General features: G+C 40.2%; 2 protein-coding genes across 11 annotated transcripts in view; both read left to right on the top strand.

The window, feature by feature from the left end:
- Positions 1 to 19415, top strand: part of LOC123871018 (serine/threonine-protein phosphatase Pgam5, mitochondrial) — a 42182-nt gene that overhangs the window by 6897 nt on the left and 15870 nt on the right. For 2 of the 7 annotated variants that reach the window (XR_006797191.1, XM_045914549.1), the window contains exons 1-4: positions 11339 to 11664; positions 11988 to 12166; positions 12588 to 12805; positions 15113 to 15246. Coding sequence is in view for 6 of the 7 variants with exons in the window: in XM_045914549.1 (XP_045770505.1) it covers positions 11498 to 11664; positions 11988 to 12166; positions 12588 to 12805; positions 15113 to 15246 (698 nt within the window). In the remaining variant the exon portion in view is untranslated. Of the gene's footprint in view, positions 1 to 11337; positions 11665 to 11987; positions 12167 to 12587; positions 12806 to 15112; positions 15247 to 19415 lie in introns of those variants that run through there. The other 5 variants (XM_045914551.1, XM_045914552.1, XM_045914547.1 and 2 more) reach the window with 4 other exon arrangements.
- On the top strand, positions 1522 to 19293 carry LOC123871017 (cytochrome P450 4C1-like). 4 transcript variants are annotated; one of them, XM_045914544.1, is made up of 13 exons: positions 3605 to 3737; positions 4380 to 4553; positions 5842 to 5948; positions 6751 to 6841; positions 7443 to 7628; positions 7789 to 7864; positions 8141 to 8444; positions 8521 to 8589; positions 8673 to 8841; positions 8948 to 9127; positions 9292 to 9448; positions 12498 to 12519; positions 19278 to 19293. In XM_045914544.1, coding segments are annotated over exons 2-12 (1497 nt in total). In that variant the 5' UTR covers positions 3605 to 3737; positions 4380 to 4396; the 3' UTR covers positions 12499 to 12519; positions 19278 to 19293. The 4 variants fall into 4 exon arrangements, with proteins under 4 accessions (XP_045770499.1, XP_045770500.1, XP_045770498.1 ...); XM_045914543.1 differs by lacking the exons at positions 3605 to 3737; positions 12498 to 12519; positions 19278 to 19293 and adding an exon at positions 1522 to 1573 and having other exon boundaries at positions 9292 to 9581; XM_045914542.1 differs by lacking the exons at positions 12498 to 12519; positions 19278 to 19293 and having other exon boundaries at positions 3606 to 3737; positions 9292 to 9581.

Raw genomic sequence — 19415 nt, 5'->3', positions numbered from 1 at the left:
GTATATTTTCCTTATACTTATGTATTTTTTTGATGTTTTTGAAACGAAAACAACTGCATTAGCTAAGTTTATGGTTCTAATATAGTTTTTATTATTTTTTACGATACCTAACAATTAAAAAAGTCAGGCAAGTGCGAGTCGGACTCGCACATGAAGGATTTCGTACTATTGTACAAGAAATGAGACTTTTATTTTATTTTAATTTTCATGGCAGCCATTTTGAAAATTTTACTATTTGTTGTTAAAGCGGCAATTACATACACAGGTAGTTACCTATTACAGTTCACGAGATGCAGCCCGCTGACTGGCAGACGGACGGATGGACGGACTGACGGACCAATTTCAATAGATACTAGTATAAGAACTACTAGAAGATAAGTGATTATAATACTTAGTAGGTACCTAGGGCACAAAAATGTGTACACAGGTGCACTTTTTATTCCCTCACTCTCAAAATCTTATGGTAGTATTAGACCACAGTCTGATACGGCCGAAGACATATCAGAGATATCATCAATAAATCAATGAAAATCAGGCGGAGGATCGTCGGCTTTAGGTGCTTTGCGATTCGAAGTACGGAGCAATCCAGGCTGGTACCTGTGCTGCTACTGAGAATTTCTTGACATAAAAATGCAATAAGTTTTTTGGCGTAATCCAAAACTTGAGACCTCATGACTACAGCTGGATAAGCTAGCCACTACGACAATGAGGTACTGCAAATTCTTTAATAAGTAATAATTAGTGCCCTTACAGTTAAGTATGCTTATTACAGACTTACGTCATACGAAGACATAAATGCAAATTGTGTAATTAGGTACCTAATGGAGTAGGAACCAGCACGTGCCAGATCTTCGTTATTTTATAAAAGCTGAAAGTTTCTCTGTGTGGTCCCCAACACAGGTAGGTACGATCAGCGACTATGAAGCTTTGATCATGGTGGCTTTGGGAGTTAACAGGTAATAAATGTGTTAAAAAATCGTACGTCAAAGTAGTCTAATTTTTATAGGTTTCCTTCGGCAACCCTTTGCCAGACACTCTTAAACTTTTAAACTTTATAGGTTTCGGCAGGTCGTGGCCAGACACTTGTCTGGCTATGCATGACGTGATTTCTAATACAATCTAAAAAAATATGCTTTATATGTACTTTGACGTAAGATTTTTACACCTCCCAAAGCCACCATGATCAAACGTCATAGTCGCTGATCGTTCCTCCCTGTGTTGGGAGCAATACGCAGAGAAACTTTCAGCTTTTATAAAATAACGAAGGTCTGGCACGCGCTAGCTCTCTCTCTATAATTTACTACGCGTACATTTTAGTAATTTTACTGACATAAAAATTACGTGCATTGAAATGGAGGACCCAGCCTTTTTTGAAGTCGGTAAAAATAAGTGATTTTTCTAACACACAAAACTGCCGGTTTCCCAGTTATTAGAATCCTTCACATACCTAGTTACGTGATACTAACAAGTAGGTATTACTTACCTACTATATATATTTTTATGTCACCAGTTTTGAGTATTCTAGTTTTCCTCTAGAGTTCTTTGTGGTTTGTCGTTATTTACCGAGTGTGTGGTACGTAGATATCAGTATTATATCGTGACAAATAAGCGCGTTTGTTACATAAAACTTACTATTACATACTAACCTACTTCTTTTACTATAAATTATTACAATACTTAAATAATGTTCTAGGACTAACTAAATAGAATAAAGGCTTTCCAAAGATGTGGTTCAAAAGAGCTAAGGTTCCTCAATTTGGAAAATATTTTTTATTTTCCTGTCAAAAATTTAATGAATTTTCGGTACATAAGTATTAAGTAGGTAGATATTTTGGAAAATAAATTTGGAATGGATAGGTATGTATCAAGTAAAAGTTGTTGTGTAAATAAAAGAAATGAGAAAATAACTTAGTAGCAGCTTAGTGCGCGTTGAATTCTTTTTAGGGCTTAGATACTTTTATTTTTTTATAATTTAATGAACAGCTAAGCTCTTAAAATTCGTCTGTGGTAGACGAAAGATGACCTAGCTTGCGAACATGGAAGACGTATGGCTAATCTATATCTACTCCCGATCGATTTCTTCGATACCCGACCGCTTAAAGCGTGGCTTTGTCGGTAGGGTGGTAACTATCCACGGCCGAAGCCTTCCACCAGACCAGACCAAAGAAAATTAAGAAATTATAGAATTCCAAATTTCTCCTGCCGGGAATCGAACCCGGGACCTACCACTAATAAGGCCACAGCGTTCATTAGTGTTCCACGTGCATATCGTTAAAAATGGTACCTACAGGATAGGCCGAGATGGCAATCGCGGTGGGAATGCCCCGCACACCCGCACAGCCCCCGCGCTAACCCTGTGCGGGATAGCGCGGGTGACGTGCGGGTATATGGGGCGTCCCCCCGCCTCATACACCGATTGCCATCTCGACCTGTCGCGTACTATATGCATACAAACAATTTTTTTTGATTGCATTATGTAAGTAAAATATTGCGAAATTTTTGTCGCAAGGCGCCCGGGCGGCGCCTGAGTTCATCAATTTCAATCAATTCGTCTAAGGCGCCGAATTTGGCACTAAAATAGGCATTGACTGTATGGTCGATTAAACCCTCAGACTGTCACTGTACCGACTAGGTACCATAAGTACCTACAATAATTTACGTAGCTATAAATAAATTAAATTGTCAGTTAGTTGTCACAAACTAACCGGAACAGAGCCAGTCATTTTCATAATTAGACCATGATTAGACCCTGTTACATTGTCGCATTGACAGACGTCAACATAGTCGATCGAGTGCGCAGATATTTCATCCATGATTGAGTGGGTAACTTCCATGTAACTTCAGAGTGTATGTAAGTAATCTGGGTGAGATCTATAGAGCGCACTCTGACTTTTCTTAGACTTTAAGACGGAGTTAAAACGAGACAGAGGTATGTCTCTCACATAAATCTGTCTCGTTTTAACTCAATCTTAAGTCTGAGCAAAGTCAAAATGCGCCCTTTAGATCTCAGCCTTAGTATCTTCGGTCAACAATTCCAGTTTTAACAAAAGCGGATTGGGAGCAATGTAGGCGAGGACAAAAACACGATTTTTATATTAAAAATGCTGCCGAAAACATCTTCATATTTTAGATCATAAAGCCTGATTTCCGGGACTTCATCCGCGTGGATATCTTGAATGTGTGAAGTTCTTTAAAAATACCATGGAAACTTTGATTTTCCGCAGTATAAGAAGTACAACGAGCTATGTGTTGATTTAGGGTACGAGGTACGGTCTGTAGACAAAATTTCAAACCTCCGATCTTTCACATTATTATACAGGATGTATAGAAAGTTATAGCTAGTTAAAAGTAAGCCAGAGTGAAATTGACACAATAGGTATGCCATCTTGTCCTATATCTTTATAGGTACCTTTCATCAACACTATAAAAGAACAGGCTGTATATCTACTAGATTCTGTATCAATGGGCTCTAATACTCTAGCTTGTTAAATTTACTGTTCAATTCTTCCTGTTACGAGGTACTTACTTAAATGCATGTTGATTTGCTTAATTACTGCTTAGGTGCACTATTGAACTACCACCTCTTATAATAGTAATTAAAACTAAATCGTATCTCCTAACAACAGGTTGTGTCGATAGTTAAGTCTGAGTAGGACGTAAATCTTGTAATTATTAATAATTTTTAGATCTAGTATAAAAATTAAATTGCGTTTAACAAATCCTCATAAGTTGTAGAGGTAAGCATAGCTGCCAGCATTCCGGTAACTTTTTTTTTATAGAATAGCGCTTGGCTGCAATCAGAAGTCAGAACTGGTAGCAAGTGATGACGCTACCTAAGATGGAGCGCGCTTGCCAAAAGATTTCCAAAATGCTTTTCTTTTCTTTCTTTTCTTGGCAAAATTTTTTTGTAAAGAAAAAAGCCTGACTAACACTCCCCTTTCCCCTCCAATTAAGCGTAAAGCTTGTGCCAGGAGTGGGTACGACAATAGTGCAACGGGTGGGGTTTGAACCGCTGACCTTTCGGAATTCAGTCCGCTCCTCAACCGGTGAGCTATCGAGGCTCTAATAAATATTAAAATTAGAGAGGAAAACTGATACTGAAAGGGCGTTCCTATCGGTTCGAATTAGGAAGGATGAAGCAAATCGCTTCGTACGTATCCGTTTAATTTTGACTACGTACGGGACCACCTTGGCGATACCTTAGAGTATGATAGTAGAAAGGTGAAGGAGGAAACAGGACAAAGAGTTCTTGGGCACACTGTCCGAAATATATTCTGCAGAATACCAATAAAATAGTAGGTTTTTAGGTAGGTACTAATACTTATAATAGTTTCGACACTAATTCTCCCCCACATTACCGCAAACAAAAAAACTTTCAGAAAGGTGTGGCTGAAGAATGTGGCCTGTGCTGGCGATCGTCGCTCTAGGGCTGGGCATCTGGCTGCGTTGGATCCACAAGAACCGTCGAATGCTGAATATGGCAAAACAACTCCCGGGACCACCAGCATTACCGATTATTGGAAATGCTTTCTTATTTATGGTAGAGCCACTAGGTAAGTTGATCGTAAATCATTTTCAACAAGATAAAGTTCGAAATTAAAACGCGACTACACTCCTACCTAGTTGGGTACCTACTGTCTTAATTTTTTTTCCGTCGCTTGGTGTATTTTACACTGAGAAAAATCGACAATTATTAGAAATAACCAAACATTAACCTAATTTTCGTTTTGTACCTAGGTAACTAATAACTTCTCATATACCTAAGCTCCCCAACCCAATGACTAGGTAGGTCTGTACTCTACCTATAGACTAAAGTCTAACCACTGATGATCCATTTTACAGGTCTATAGCAGGCACAGAGTAGGTAGATAAGTTAGAATAGCTGGATGAATATAGTTAGCTACTTTGTCTCAGGAGTCAGGACCAGGTCATCATAGTACAATGAGTGAGCTATGTACAATACTAGTTAAATCACAATTAATCATAATAATAGGTGCTTTGATATTATCTACTGGAAGAATTTTGTAATTGACCCTCAGTGGCAGTTGGAACTGAGTGTTATTGCTACGTGACACGCGATTAACATACCTTCACGAATCTTTACTAATGTAATTTAAAAATTTATAACACCCCGACAAGTGAACGTTATACAGTAACTAGAAAAGAGCTGATAACTTTCATTATAATAAAATACAAATCGTTTTCTTTATAAGTTTAAGCTTCGCGCCAATTAGATCAATATTATTAGTTGCGAAACAGATAGGTAGCGAAATATATTTTTTTTAAAGAACTGGGAACTTTTTCAAGGAATAAACTACTCTTTTCAACTTTACTGGATTCTAGTTTTTTGAACCTGTATTTTCCATTTTTTAAATTGAATGATTCTACTATCTATGGTTTCTTTTAATTAATGTTACCACCATCACGGGAAAATAAGTAAAGTATAATAAAGTCTCGTTGCTTTAGAGCAAAGAAATTTTAAGGATTATCTAATACTTTTTTGATTAACTTTTTAGTTTGTAGTTTTTCTCTTTTAGTAACTATTATGGTTTAAGTATGGATAAAAATAGTTAATGAGGTAGAAAATAAAATGGCATTAACTCCACCCGATACTTTAAATGAGACGGAAATCGCACAAAATAGTCTTTTGTTTTTAGGACTCTAGTTTTTTTTACCTGTTTTGTGACGATAGCAAACCCTTGCCACTTGTTTGTAATAACCCACTTACCGCCCTCGTATCACAATGTACTATTGTCAATGAACTATATTATTACACATAACTATAATAGATAATTACTATTACTACTACTATTACTAATTACTATTATTTTTATGTTGCAGAGTTCGTAAGAGTGATAAAAGATCTCATGACAAAATATGGAGGTGTGTTCAGGGCTTGGCTTGGCCCAGACTTGAATATCATTGTTAGCAATCCGGATGACGTTAAGGTAAGTAAATAATAGCTATTTGGTACAATCAATGTCTTATTGCTGGAAATCTTGACTATTTCCGTTAATCACATAATCTTTAAGCCGAGTTTCTTGCTGGTTCTTCTCGGGAAGGCATTCCGAAACAGTGGTAGATGCTTTTGGCGATTCAAAAGAACTTGTATAGGTAAGTCTAATTGAATAAAAATATTTTGAATTTGAATTTAATAATAATAATCAAAAAAAAATTTGAAGTGAACCTGCCTTATTGCGTAGGTATGGAATAAATGAAAGACATTCAAGTATGGGTATCTATTTATTAAACAAACAAACGCAGTGCTGACTTCAAAAACTACCTACAGTAGCCTTTATCAAGGAATATACCAAACTAAGGAAATTAACGAAAACTTTCATTTTAAATTGGTTTGATAGTAATTTAAAAATTTACTGTACTTACATGCTTTTCAGTGCTTATGGAGTTAATTCACTTTTTTTCTTTTTTAAGGTCTTATTACTAATACATTTTTCTGCAAGATTAATTATTATTATTAAACTTTATTATTCTTATAACATAATAATTAAATAAATCAGTTTTTTTTCTTCCGTTACTTTAGTTTTTTGTTTTTTTCTGTTATTTGTTTATTTTGTTGTTTCTGTTATTTTATTTTTTGTAGTTTCTGTTATTCTTTCTGTGTTTCTGTTATTTTTTCTGTGTTTCTGTTTTTTTTTTTTTTTGTTATTTCTGTTATTTTAGTTTTGTGAACATTTTTTAAAAATAGGATAAAATGAGAAAAATTCATCAATTACCTACTGCCGATTTCAGATTCTTCTTACAAGTAATAAGACAACTGTGAAAGGACCACAATACAAATATATGGCACATTTTCTCGGTGGGGGAATTCTTACTGGATCTGGTAATTTATTTTTTTTATATTTTTATTTAATCTTCGAGCTTTTTCTTATTTCGAGCTCTTTCTGTTGATGCTGCATTATTATGATAACTCCCGTCTCTCGTCAAAAATTAAGACTTCAGTGAGATCATCAATACTGAAAGTATTTTTACAAAACTTTTGCAGTTTGTGCTGCCATTTAATATTTTATGCGATTAAATAGATTCTATCTAGGAAAAGCTGAATGAAAAATTGTGAAAATCTAAAAAAATTAGGTGGAGTGCCGTCATAATATAACAAGGCATTAAAACGTACCTACATAATTATTATCTACTTGATATTTTATTTTTTAAATATTTTCATGCTACCTAATAATAATATTATAATATAAATGTGAAAAATTTGGGTGTTTGTTACTCCTTAACGCCGCAATGAGTAGATAAACCAATTTAGCTGGATACAGAGCTAGCTTATAATCTAAAACTAGTTATCTACGTTACGAGTATATCCCGTAAAATCAAAGAGGTCCCGTGGGATTTTTAAAGACCTGTATCAACATGGATGAAGATGTTCACTTTTAGGCTTCGTTACACAAACTCTACCTAATATTTTTATCAAAATATAGGAACCCCTTGGAGAAAACACCGTAAAATAGCAGCACCAAATTATGGAAAACGAGCCATCAAAAGTTATGTCAATATTTTTAACAGCGAGGTTGACTTGCTGATTAAAAAATTTATGGAAACACCTAAAGGACAACAGATTGATATTAACAAGTATATCGTTCAAACAACTACATATACAGTTTGTCGTAAGTTATATTTTATGATCAAATTGAATCTAAGGTTTATGAATAATATTTAATTTGATCGAAAAATTATGTTGTCTACCTAATTCATATGAAGGCACAAAGGTTTTAACTTTATCTTACTTATAATTATTATAATAGTTTATTTTTTCTTGATTTTTAGAAACACTCATTGGTCTATCTAGGGAAGAAATGTTGGAGTTGCCGCACTTACAAACTATTATAGATGAGACTCCTGAGTAAGACCTTAATAAATATTCATTTAGATATAGCTATCTAGTAAGTGTATTCTTGCTAGGTGCTACAACTAAACTGAAAGGTTTTAAGCCACCACCTACTATCATTTTTGTTTCAAAATTATATGCTTTGGCATGCTTTGGCAGATTTCATATCTCAATATATTTTTTTTCCTTTGACGCTTAACTACCTCAGATACTTATATTACTAATTTTTATACCTACTTTGTACGTGACCATAATAATAATGTTTAGAGCTGAATTTATTAAATATTACAGGTTATACGACCTCATATTCGATAGAATGAGAAAATGGTATCTTCAGTTAAATCCTGTTTTTTGGCTGACAAAATTATACAAACAACACAAGAAATTTATGAAAATCATACGGGAATTTAGTATGACTATTGTAAAACATCGAATGGAGAAACTAAATTCCATTGATGAAAAAAAAAAACAACTATTAAATGCTGGAGAAGATTCTATAAACAGCACACAATTTAGTGTTATAGATAGATTTATACTGTCACAAGAACTAGATCCTACTGAGTTACTAAATGAAACTTTCACTATTTTTACTACGGTCAGTGAATTTAATTTCTGGAATTAATGACTACCAACGGACGTTTATATTTTTCTTAATTTTACTAATTTTTCAGAGTCAAGAAGCTTTAGCAAAAATATCATCGCTCACGCTCTTGATGATGGCTTTCCATCCCAAATGTCAGGTACCCGCTTAAAATAACGCATAAGAAGTTAATAATAAACTGGATGGGATTTAACGGGTTAATTTTAATTTGATTTATTTTAGGAAAAACTTCATGCCGAAATAGTAAGTGTAATAGGAAATAAAGACAGACCAGTAACGTATGAAGATATCAAACAGATGCCATATTTAGATATGGTGTTTAAGGAGGTAATCAGGTTGTTTCCGATTGCTGGTATGATGCAGAGGACAATTACAGAGGATATCGCCATCAGTAAGTTTTACATGAAATGTTCTCTAACTGTCCTATAAATTAATGATCTTTCATAAAACAGTGATGACCTGAATCAAATCACTGATATGCCATTACACATTTTAAGGCACCTGCACTATACCAGCCGGAGCATCACTGCTCGTCCCTACGTATCACTTGCACCGCAGTCCAAAATATTGGCCAAACCCAGATGTATTTGACCCTGAACGATTCAGCCCTGAAAATACAAAAACACGTAACCCATATTGTTACGTGCCATTTAGTTTGGGATCTATGGATTGCCTAGGTAAGAAGATATAATATACCTATTTTATCATTTTGGATACGTACTAATTAATAGCTGAACAAATAGTAGGTAGGTACCTTGTTGTGTTACTTTTTCGTGTAGCAATCATCTATTGATTGTATGTTTAATATAAGCAGAAAAGTATAAGTCTTTTGTTTTTATAGGTAGACATTATGCAGAGAAACTCGTGAAAACAATAGTAATAAGAATTATGCAGAATTTTAAACTATCCACACTCAATAAGTACGAGGATCTTAGAGTAATCATTGTGATATCAACAACAATAATGGATGGCTTTCAGGCTATAGTGACACCGAGATAATAAATAGAATTGGTTAACAGCAAAGATCAGCAAAGTATGAAAAGTGCATGAGAATTTAATTACTTTCATTTATTTTATTTATTTTGTTATCGATACTTTTAAAACCCAGTTGAAATAAATAATAAAAAAACACTTGTTTTTTTATTTCCAACGGCCGAAATTAATAAAATCAATCTATCTGTCACATCTTGATAAGTTACTCAGCAACTTTATTACTTTTCAAAAAACCTTAAATTATTTCAAGTAGGTAACAAAATATAACCACATCGCTTAGTAATTATCGACAGATTACAGACAGATTGATTATTAATTTCAGCCATAAGTTACTAGGTATTTTAGAACCTGTCTGAGCTACTCTTTAGGTATTATGATAATAGTTATATTATCCGCTTACTGGATTATTTAGTTTCTTATCTTACTGTGGATATGATCTGGCAACACTCATATCCAAAATACAAGGATCCAGAGTAGCAATCACACGCACAATGCATACATAGACAATTATAGCAAAAAGATGGTCGTGTCACTGTCAGTGTCAGTGATGTATAAGTCAGTGTCAACTGTCGGCAAGCCAACATTTTGACTTTGTGGTTTTGCAGTCAGTGTTTTCACTTTTTAAGATTTTGCCCTATTGTTGGGGGAAAAGGATAATATTAGATATGGCTTAAGGGTTTTTATATTGACAGGGTCTTAGAGTCTAGTAGAGGGTAACAGATATAATATTCTATATCTTTTTTAGATTTATCAAAGGGGATAGCCCTGAAGAGTAGAATGCAAAGGTTTTCATTTTACATTGTAACTAAATAATAGTGTCTGAGTATATTGTTCAAAACAATCAATATAAGTGGCAATTAAACTAAATAGTTAATTAATTTTATCACAAGTATCCTATGGAATCTCATGATTAAATAGTTTCATCTCCACTTATATTTTTATATTTGTTTGGAACAGCAGCTCAGTGTGAGAATTATTATACTCGTGTGTAGGTAATTAATTAAAAGTGAATTTGATCAGAATTCAAAGATATTTAAAAATAATAATATACTGAACCCAAACGTCTTCTTCGTCACGAAGCTCAGATGAATTATAAAAAATGTTAAGTGAAGCTTACTACAATATATTAGTGATAAAAAATTTCAAAAGAAAAATAAAACCGACTTCAAAAACCACAAACACTAAAAAGTAAAAAATAACTTTTGTTTAGCTACACGTGTAATGCACCTAGGTATGAAGTCGAGCAAGCATATTAAAACAAAATTAGAAATCCAAGAGTGAAGCTCGCCCGACTTCATACCTAGGTGCATTACACGTGTAGCTAAACAAAAGTTATTTTTTACTTTTTAGTGTTTGTCGTTTTTGAAGTCGGTTTTATTTTTCTTTTGAAAATTTTTTATTTCACAATTTTTAGTGGCCCTACTGTACTATAATATGCTGTGCCCAATTAAAACCCTACTGTTTACTAAGCTATTACACTGATCGCGAGCAATTTGCTCCTATCCATTGAGGAGTTCTGTTCTCCATCTCCGAAGATATTCATCAGATCTTCACCAAATTTATATGGGACCACCTGCACAGTATACCCTTTCAAACAAAAAAAAATTTCCAAATCGGTCCAGGGGTCTTTGAGTAATCGGGTAACATACATAAAAAAAAAAAAAAAAAAAAAAAAAAAAAAAAAAAAAAAAAAAAAAAGATCCCGACGAATTGAGAACCTCCTCCTTTTTTGGAAGTCGGTTAATAAAACGCAAAATAATGTAGCTCTTTAGTCTTTATTAAAAATAATTTAATAATATGCGCCCTAAATCAGGGTAATTTGAATTTTGTATGGTAAAGCACGAATTTACACCGAAGTTAAGGCAAACCCAAAATCGAATATGGAAACACTGTGTGTATCAGTATTCACATTCAGTAAAATGCTAAATTAGTAAAATTGAGGTTATTCTCGCATCTGTGGCCTAGATAAAAAAAGATAAACTTAAATTTAACTTTCTTATCAAAGCATATTTCTTTACATAAATTATAATTGGAAGTAGATCAATACGTTTAAAATGGCAACGTTCTCAAGACTGCACAAAATAGCCCTCCTGAGTTTAGGCGCGGTTGGTGGCAGCCTCGCGTATTATCACATCGGCAAATCGGAGAATAGATACGACGTTAAAAACTCGTGGACTACGAATTATACGCCGAGTGTAAAATGGGATAACAATTGGGACCAGTAAGTAAATTCAAAAATTTAAAGGTTTAATTCACAATATGATTTCATCTTTAGCACCTGAGTGCCTGGTCTACCACCCGCTATACGAGGGTAACTACGTCTTCCTCGTACTTCTTTGAAAATTGTGGAACTAACTTCCATATTATGCTATGTGCATGCTGTGTTCCACCCAAATTACAATAAGGGGATATTAAATATCCCCATATAATATTGCAGGATTTCTCCCCATATAAAATTTCATTGATTTTACTGCTTATGACCCAGCTGTTTGCTCACTGTTAATGTATTACACTGTTATCACTGTTAATATACATATATTCCAGTCGTGAACCAGAATCAATAGTTAAACCTCCAAAATCAGGCAAACCAGAAGATGAAAACAGATACAACGAACAGATTGAGAAAGCCAAAACCAAAGCAGTGCGACATCTCTTCCTCATCAGACATGGACAGTATAACCTGGAAGGAGCCACTGATAAGGAGAGGATTTTAACAGAATTAGGTAAGTTGCAAATCATATTAAGTATTGTAGGTATTTGTCTATGGCATTGACTAGCACCTTCCACTTAGAACTAGAAATGACAGTATTGTTTCTTAAATAATTTTCATTTTAGTTATTTATTGTTTTGCTCACCAGTGATTTTTCACAGAAAGTGATTTTTCAATTTTTGCCATTTCAATTGTGAGCTACATTAATTTAACTTGAAAATTATCTCTTTGCAACATGCAGCCATACAAGTGTTCTTGCTCAAACACTTCAGAATCTTAGCTCGGGTGAACTGCCAGAACCGATTGTGACAGTGCATACCTATTTTTCATCATTCGAAATTAAGATCTCAGGCCATAATCCACATATTGTTATGGACATTTTATTTTCATGTAGCAATCTATAAATAGTCCATTCTTTTCTATCTTTCTTACAGGTAGACAACAAGCAGATCTCACAGGCAAAAGATTAGCCTGTCTAGGCATCAAATGGGACCTAATCGTTAGATCGACTATGACAAGAGCGCAAGAGACGGCAAAAATTATAGAGAAGCATTTACCAAAGGACATAGAGGTCAAAGACTGCCAGTTGATAGAAGAAGGTGCACCTATTCCTCCAGAGCCGCCCGTGGGTCACTGGCGACCAGAACCCAAAGTAAGTGTAAAGAACATTTGCTGAATCATCAGGTTTATCACTAGAAGTTGACAGCTAAAATGTGGTGATTGCTATCAGCTCTGATTGACTAACTTTCTTAATTCATATTATAGTCACTGTAAATCTTTTTGGCGGTTGAGTGAACCACATAACAGCTCCCCTTTGGAATCCAAAAATTTTCTAAAGAAAAATAAAACCGAATTTCAAAAACCACAAACAATATAAAGTAAAAAAATAATTTTGATTTTTTTTTATTTCACAATTTTTAGTGGCCCCACTGTACTATAATATGCTATGCCCCGTTAAAACCCTACTGTTTACTAAGCTATTACACTGATCGTGAGCAATTGCTCTTATCCATTGAGGAGTTCTGTTCTCCATCTCCGAAGATATTCATCAGATCTTCACTTTTATATGGGACCACCTGCACAGTATACCCTTTCAAACAAAAAAAAATCCAAATCGGTCCAGGGGTCTTTGAGTAATCGGGGAACATACAAAAAAAAGATTCTGACAAATTGAGAACCTCCTCCTTTTTTTGAAGTCGGTTAAAATTTAGTTGTTTTCACAGAAATTAGCCTACTTCACGCCAAATGGTCAAAAAGATTTAGGGTCACTATAGGGCACTACTGTGTCCTTTGGGTTTTCATTGCAGCCTAAACTAGCTTTATCTAGGTCATAATATAATCGTAACATTGAAGGATACTTGCTAAGTCCTCCATTTTATCATTCTGTTCATTAGTATCATCAGTTATTGGACTGAAATTAGATTTAGAAATTATTATTCATAAGTAGAAGTTTAAGCTAGAATAAAATTACTTATTAGCCGATAGGCTAGATCGTAGTAGCAATAAAGCTACCATTATATGATGGAGTTTTATGGTAAGGAAAAAAAAATAGTATCTATATTACAACAAGATTTGAATTTTTCTATACAAGTTTTAAATTGCATGGGGTATAAATCCAAAAAGTGTGTGTGACTGACCAGTTTTGCTGATTCTATTATAATGCTAGTGTTTTTCTGCCTATCATATTAATAATTATTAGCACTTTTAAAATAACATTCATCAAGCATTCTTAGAATACAGGTTTTGCTCTCAGTTTTGCCACTACATATCATTTGTTGAAGGATAACCTATTGTAATTCAATGGCTAATATTTGCATGATAAATATCCAGGCAATTCTCTACTCCACTTCATTCATCACTCATGATTGACAGAAACGAAAATTGGTTGATTGATTGATGGACACCCAATTATTTACTCAATCTTATTTGATTCATTCATAAGTTTACAAAAAAAAAGTTTGATCCTCAGAATTTACAAATTACAAAGTTCAATTAAGATATTTGACTTTTAAGTGTAATATTTCATAAAATATTATATTTGTCATAACAAATATAAAATAGAAATGTGATTAAGATGTCTGAATAATAACTTTATCTCAGAGATCACTTTCTGTTACCCTTGGAAGTATCTACACTTATATATTTTATCTGGGCCAATAAAACCCGCAGAAGTAATTTTTTTATTAGATTAAGTAGCACAGATACCTAATCCAAAAATTGTGGCGAAGGAGGGCTGGAGAGCTATTGATGGTAGTGCTTTCTGGCGTTAACACATGGATGTGATTTCGACAGTGTTATTCACATGAAGGAACCAGTTCACATACAAGCCACTGGTTTCTCTATGCTAATACAAACACAACCTCACACTCTTAGATTTTGCATGAAATATGTCAATACCGCCACAGGCTTTTGCGCAAATCATGGTTGTATCTGCTAGAGAATTTTGGCGACTTATTTCTGATCTGACTGACTGACAAATAACGCTCAAACCGAAACCCTCAGTTTAAAATGTTAGTTGTAGGTTCTCTTTATAACCTGAATCTCTACTATGAAAGGATTTAATATTTCAACAGGATCTTTAAAAATTCTATGTGGAGCATCACCTAGTCACAAAATATAGGAAAATGAAACTGGTGGATGACAAGTTATAACCATCGTAAAGTTCGTGCATCGCGTCCCTTTATAGAGGGGCATAAAATTACTACAAGGCGCGATTAGACAAAAGTTAATGCGTAACGATCCTCATTCGCGATTTGCGGGTTCGCAGAAAATTTTGAGCTTTGATGTTGAGCTGAATATCTGCTCAAAAATTCTCAGCCCACCTTCGCCGCTGGTCCGGCCGAGGTGCCCACCCCCGGTTTCTGTTTAGTCCAGGTTTAGTCCTTTAAAAACGCAAAATAAGCTAGCAGCACTGGTCAGTACAGTTATTAACGCGCGTCGTCTGGTGTGGCATGTGTAGCAGTTCTTCCAGGACAGCGCGCGCATCGAGGCCGCGTTCCGCCGCTACTTCCACCGCGCGCCGCCCACGCAGACGCAGGACTCCTACACGCTGCTGGTGTGCCACGCCAACGTCATACGCTTCTTCGTTTGCAAGTGAGTTGTTAACGCGCGTCGTCTGGTGTGGCATGTGTAGCAGTTCTTCCAGGACAGCGCGCGCATCGAGGCCGCGTTCCGCCGCTACTTCCACCGCGCGCCGCCCACGCAGACGCAGGACTCCTACACGCTGCTGGTGTGCCACGCCAACGTCATACGCTTCTTCGTTTGCAAGTGAGTTGTTAACGCGCGTCGTCTGGTGTGGCATGTGTAGCAGTTCTTCCAGGACAGCGCGCGCATCGAGGCCGCGTTCCGCCGCTACTTCCACCGCGCGCCGCCCACGCAGACGCAGGACTCCTACACGCTGCTGGTGTGCCACGCCAACGTCATACGCTTCTTCGTTTGCAAGTGAGTTGTTAACGCGCGTCGTCTGGTGTGGCATGTGTAGCAGTTCTTCCAGGACAGCGCGCGCATCGAGGCCGCGTTCCGCCGCTACTTCCACCGCGCGCCGCCCACGCAGACGCAGGACTCCTACACGCTGCTGGTGTGCCACGCCAACGTCATACGCTTCTTCGTTTGCAAGTGAGTTGTTAACGCGCGTCGTCTGGTGTGGCATGTGTAGCAGTTCTTCCAGGACAGCGCGCGCATCGAGGCCGCGTTCCGCCGCTACTTCCACCGCGCGCCGCCCACGCAGACGCAGGACTCCTACACGCTGCTGGTGTGCCACGCCAACGTCATACGCTTCTTCGTTTGCAAGTGAGTTGTTAACGCGCGCCGTCTGGTGTGGCATGTGTAGCAGTTCTTCCAGGACAGCGCGCGCATCGAGGCCGCGTTCCGCCGCTACTTCCACCGCGCGCCGCCCACGCAGACGCAGGACTCCTACACGCTGCTGGTGTGCCACGCCAACGTCATACGCTTCTTCGTTTGCAAGTGAGTTGTTAACGCGCGTCGTCTGGTGTGGCATGTGTAGCAGTTCTTCCAGGACAGCGCGCGCATCGAGGCCGCGTTCCGCCGCTACTTCCACCGCGCGCCGCCCACGCAGACGCAGGACTCCTACACGCTGCTGGTGTGCCACGCCAACGTCATACGCTTCTTCGTTTGCAAGTGAGTTGTTAACGCGCGTCGTCTGGTGTGGCATGTGTAGCAGGTCTTCCAGGACAGCGCGCGCATCGAGGCCGCGTTCCGCCGCTACTTCCACCGCGCGCCGCCCACGCAGACGCAGGACTCCTACACGCTGCTGGTGTGCCACGCCAACGTCATACGCTTCTTCGTTTGCAAGTGAGTTGTTAACGCGCGTCGTCTGGTGTGGCATGTGTAGCAGTTCTTCCAGGACAGCGCGCGCATCGAGGCCGCGTTCCGCCGCTACTTCCACCGCGCGCCGCCCACGCAGACGCAGGACTCCTACACGCTGCTGGTGTGCCACGCCAACGTCATACGCTTCTTCGTTTGCAAGTGAGTTGTTAACGCGCGTCGTCTGGTGTGGCATGTGTAGCAGTTCTTCCAGGACAGCGCGCGCATCGAGGCCGCGTTCCGCCGCTACTTCCACCGCGCGCCGCCCACGCAGACGCAGGACTCCTACACGCTGCTGGTGTGCCACGCCAACGTCATACGCTTCTTCGTTTGCAAGTGAGTTGTTAACGCGCGTCGTCTGGTGTGGCATGTGTAGCAGTTCTTCCAGGACAGCGCGCGCATCGAGGCCGCGTTCCGCCGCTATTTCCACCGCGCGCCGCCCACGCAGACGCAGGACTCCTACACGCTGCTGGTGTGCCACGCCAACGTCATACGCTTCTTCGTTTGCAAGTGAGTTGTTAACGCGCGTCGTCTGGTGTGGCATGTGTAGCAGTTCTTCCAGTACAGCGCGCGCATCGAGGCCGCGTTCCGCCGCTACTTCCACCGCGCGCCGCCCACGCAGACGCAGGACTCCTACACGCTGCTGGTGTGCCACGCCAACGTCATACGCTTCTTCGTTTGCAAGTGAGTTGTTAACGCGCGTCGTCTGGTGTGGCATGTGTAGCAGTTCTTCCAGGACAGCGCGCGCATCGAGGCCGCGTTCCGCCGCTACTTCCACCGCGCGCCGCCCACGCAGACGCAGGACTCCTACACGCTGCTGGTGTGCCACGCCAACGTCATACGCTTCTTCGTTTGCAAGTGAGTTGTTAACGCGCGTCGTCTGGTGTGGCATGTGTAGCAGTTCTTCCAGGACAGCGCGCGCATCGAGGCCGCGTTCCGCCGCTACTTCCACCGCGCGCCGCCCACGCAGACGCAGGACTCCTACACGCTGCTGGTGTGCCACGCCAACGTCATACGCTTCTTCGTTTGCAAGTGAGTTGTTAACGCGCGTCGTCTGGTGTGGCATGTGTAGCAGTTCTTCCAGGACAGCGCGCGCATCGAGGCCGCGTTCCGCCGCTACTTCCACCGCGCGCCGCCCACGCAGACGCAGGACTCCTACACGCTGCTGGTGTGCCACGCCAACGTCATACGCTTCTTCGTTTGCAAGTGAGTTGTTAACGCGCGTCGTCTGGTGTGGCATGTGTAGCAGTTCTTCCAGGACAGCGCGCGCATCGAGGCCGCGTTCCGCCGCTACTTCCACCGCGCGCCGCCCACGCAGACGCAGGACTCCTACACGCTGCTGGTGTGCCACGCCAACGTCATACGCTTCTTCGTTTGCAAGTGAGTTGTTAACGCGCGTCGTCTGGTGTGGCATGTGTAGCAGTTCTTCCAGGACAGCGCGCGCATCGAGGCCGCGTTCCGCCGCTACTTCCACCGCGCGCCGCCCACGCAGACGCAGGACTCCTACACGCTGCTGGTGTGCCACGCCAACGTCATACGCTTCTTCGTTTGCAAGTGAGTTGTTAACGCGCGTCGTCTGGTGTGGCATGTGTAGCAGTTCTTCCAGGACAGCGCGCGCATCGAGGCCGCGTTCCGCCGCTACTTCCACCGCGCGCCGCCCACGCAGACGCAGGACTCCTACACGCTGCTGGTGTGCCACGCCAACGTCATACGCTTCTTCGTTTGCAAGTGAGTTGTTAACGCGCGTCGTCTGGTGTGGCATGTGTAGCAGTTCTTCCAGGACAGCGCGCGCATCGAGGCCGCGTTCCGCCGCTACTTCCACCGCGCGCCGCCCACGCAGACACAGGACTCCTACACGCTGCTGGTGTGCCACGCCAACGTCATACGCTTCTTCGTTTGCAAGTGAGTTGTTAACGCGCGTCGTCTGGTGTGGCATGTGTAGCAGTTCTTCCAGGACAGCGCGCGCATCGAGGCCGCGTTCCGCCGCTACTTCCACCGCGCGCCGCCCACGCAGACGCAGGACTCCTACACGCTGCTGGTGTGCCACGCCAACGTCATACGCTTCTTCGTTTGCAAGTGAGTTGTTAACGCGCGTCGTCTGGTGTGGCATGTGTAGCAGTTCTTCCAGGACAGCGCGCGCATCGAGGCCGCGTTCCGCCGCTACTTCCACCGCGCGCCGCCCACGCAGACGCAGGACTCCTACACGCTGCTGGTGTGCCACGCCAACGTCATACGCTTCTTCGTTTGCAAGTGAGTTGTTAACGCGCGTCGTCTGGTGTGGCATGTGTAGCAGTTCTTCCAGGACAGCGCGCGCATCGAGGCCGCGTTCCGCCGCTACTTCCACCGCGCGCCGCCCACGCAGACGCAGGACTCCTACACGCTGCTGGTGTGCCACGCCAACGTCATACGCTTCTTCGTTTGCAAGTGAGTTGTTAACGCGCGTCGTCTGGTGTGGCATGTGTAGCAGTTCTTCCAGGACAGCGCGCGCATCGAGGCCGCGTTCCGCCGCTACTTCCACCGCGCGCCGCCCACGCAGACGCAGGACTCCTACACGCTGCTGGTGTGCCACGCCAACGTCATACGCTTCTTCGTTTGCAAGTGAGTTGTTAACGCGCGTCGTCTGGTGGGGCATAGGTAGTAGTTCTTACAGACAACCTAGTACCAGTTTGTCTTTGTACATCTTGACATCGTTTCGAGTAGGTATCAAAACACTAAAACATCAAGAGTAAAATGAACTGTTTAAGTGCCTTGTTAAAGTAAAAATTCTTCACCATGGTTGCAGACTGCAATTAGTATGCATTTAATAATTAGTAAACACTCGCCGCAGAGGGTAAAAAAGTACGGATCTCCTTTCTGATGAGAAAGGATTAGGGCATAGTCCGTCGCTGGCCAAATGCTGATTGGCAGATTTCACTCACCTTTGAGAACATTATAGAGAA

This window comes from Maniola jurtina, chromosome 13 (genome assembly GCF_905333055.1).
Source record: "Maniola jurtina chromosome 13, ilManJurt1.1, whole genome shotgun sequence".
In the NCBI taxonomy this organism is placed as follows: Eukaryota; Metazoa; Arthropoda; class Insecta; order Lepidoptera; family Nymphalidae; genus Maniola; species Maniola jurtina.
The sequence above is the reverse complement of the archived record's forward strand: the minus strand, read 5'-3'. Positions and strand labels throughout refer to the sequence as shown.

Excerpts from the sequence above, each read along its gene's own strand:
- LOC123871017 (XM_045914544.1), top strand. The coding sequence starts at position 4,397 with ATGTGGCCTGTGCTGGCGATCGTCGCTCTAGGGCTGGGCATCTGGCTG. Across the intron at positions 5,949-6,750 it reads GCAATCCGGATGACGTTAAG|ATTCTTCTTACAAGTAATAA; the intron begins GTAAGTAAATAA and ends TGCCGATTTCAG. Across the intron at positions 6,842-7,442 it reads GGGAATTCTTACTGGATCTG|GAACCCCTTGGAGAAAACAC; the intron begins GTAATTTATTTT and ends ATCAAAATATAG.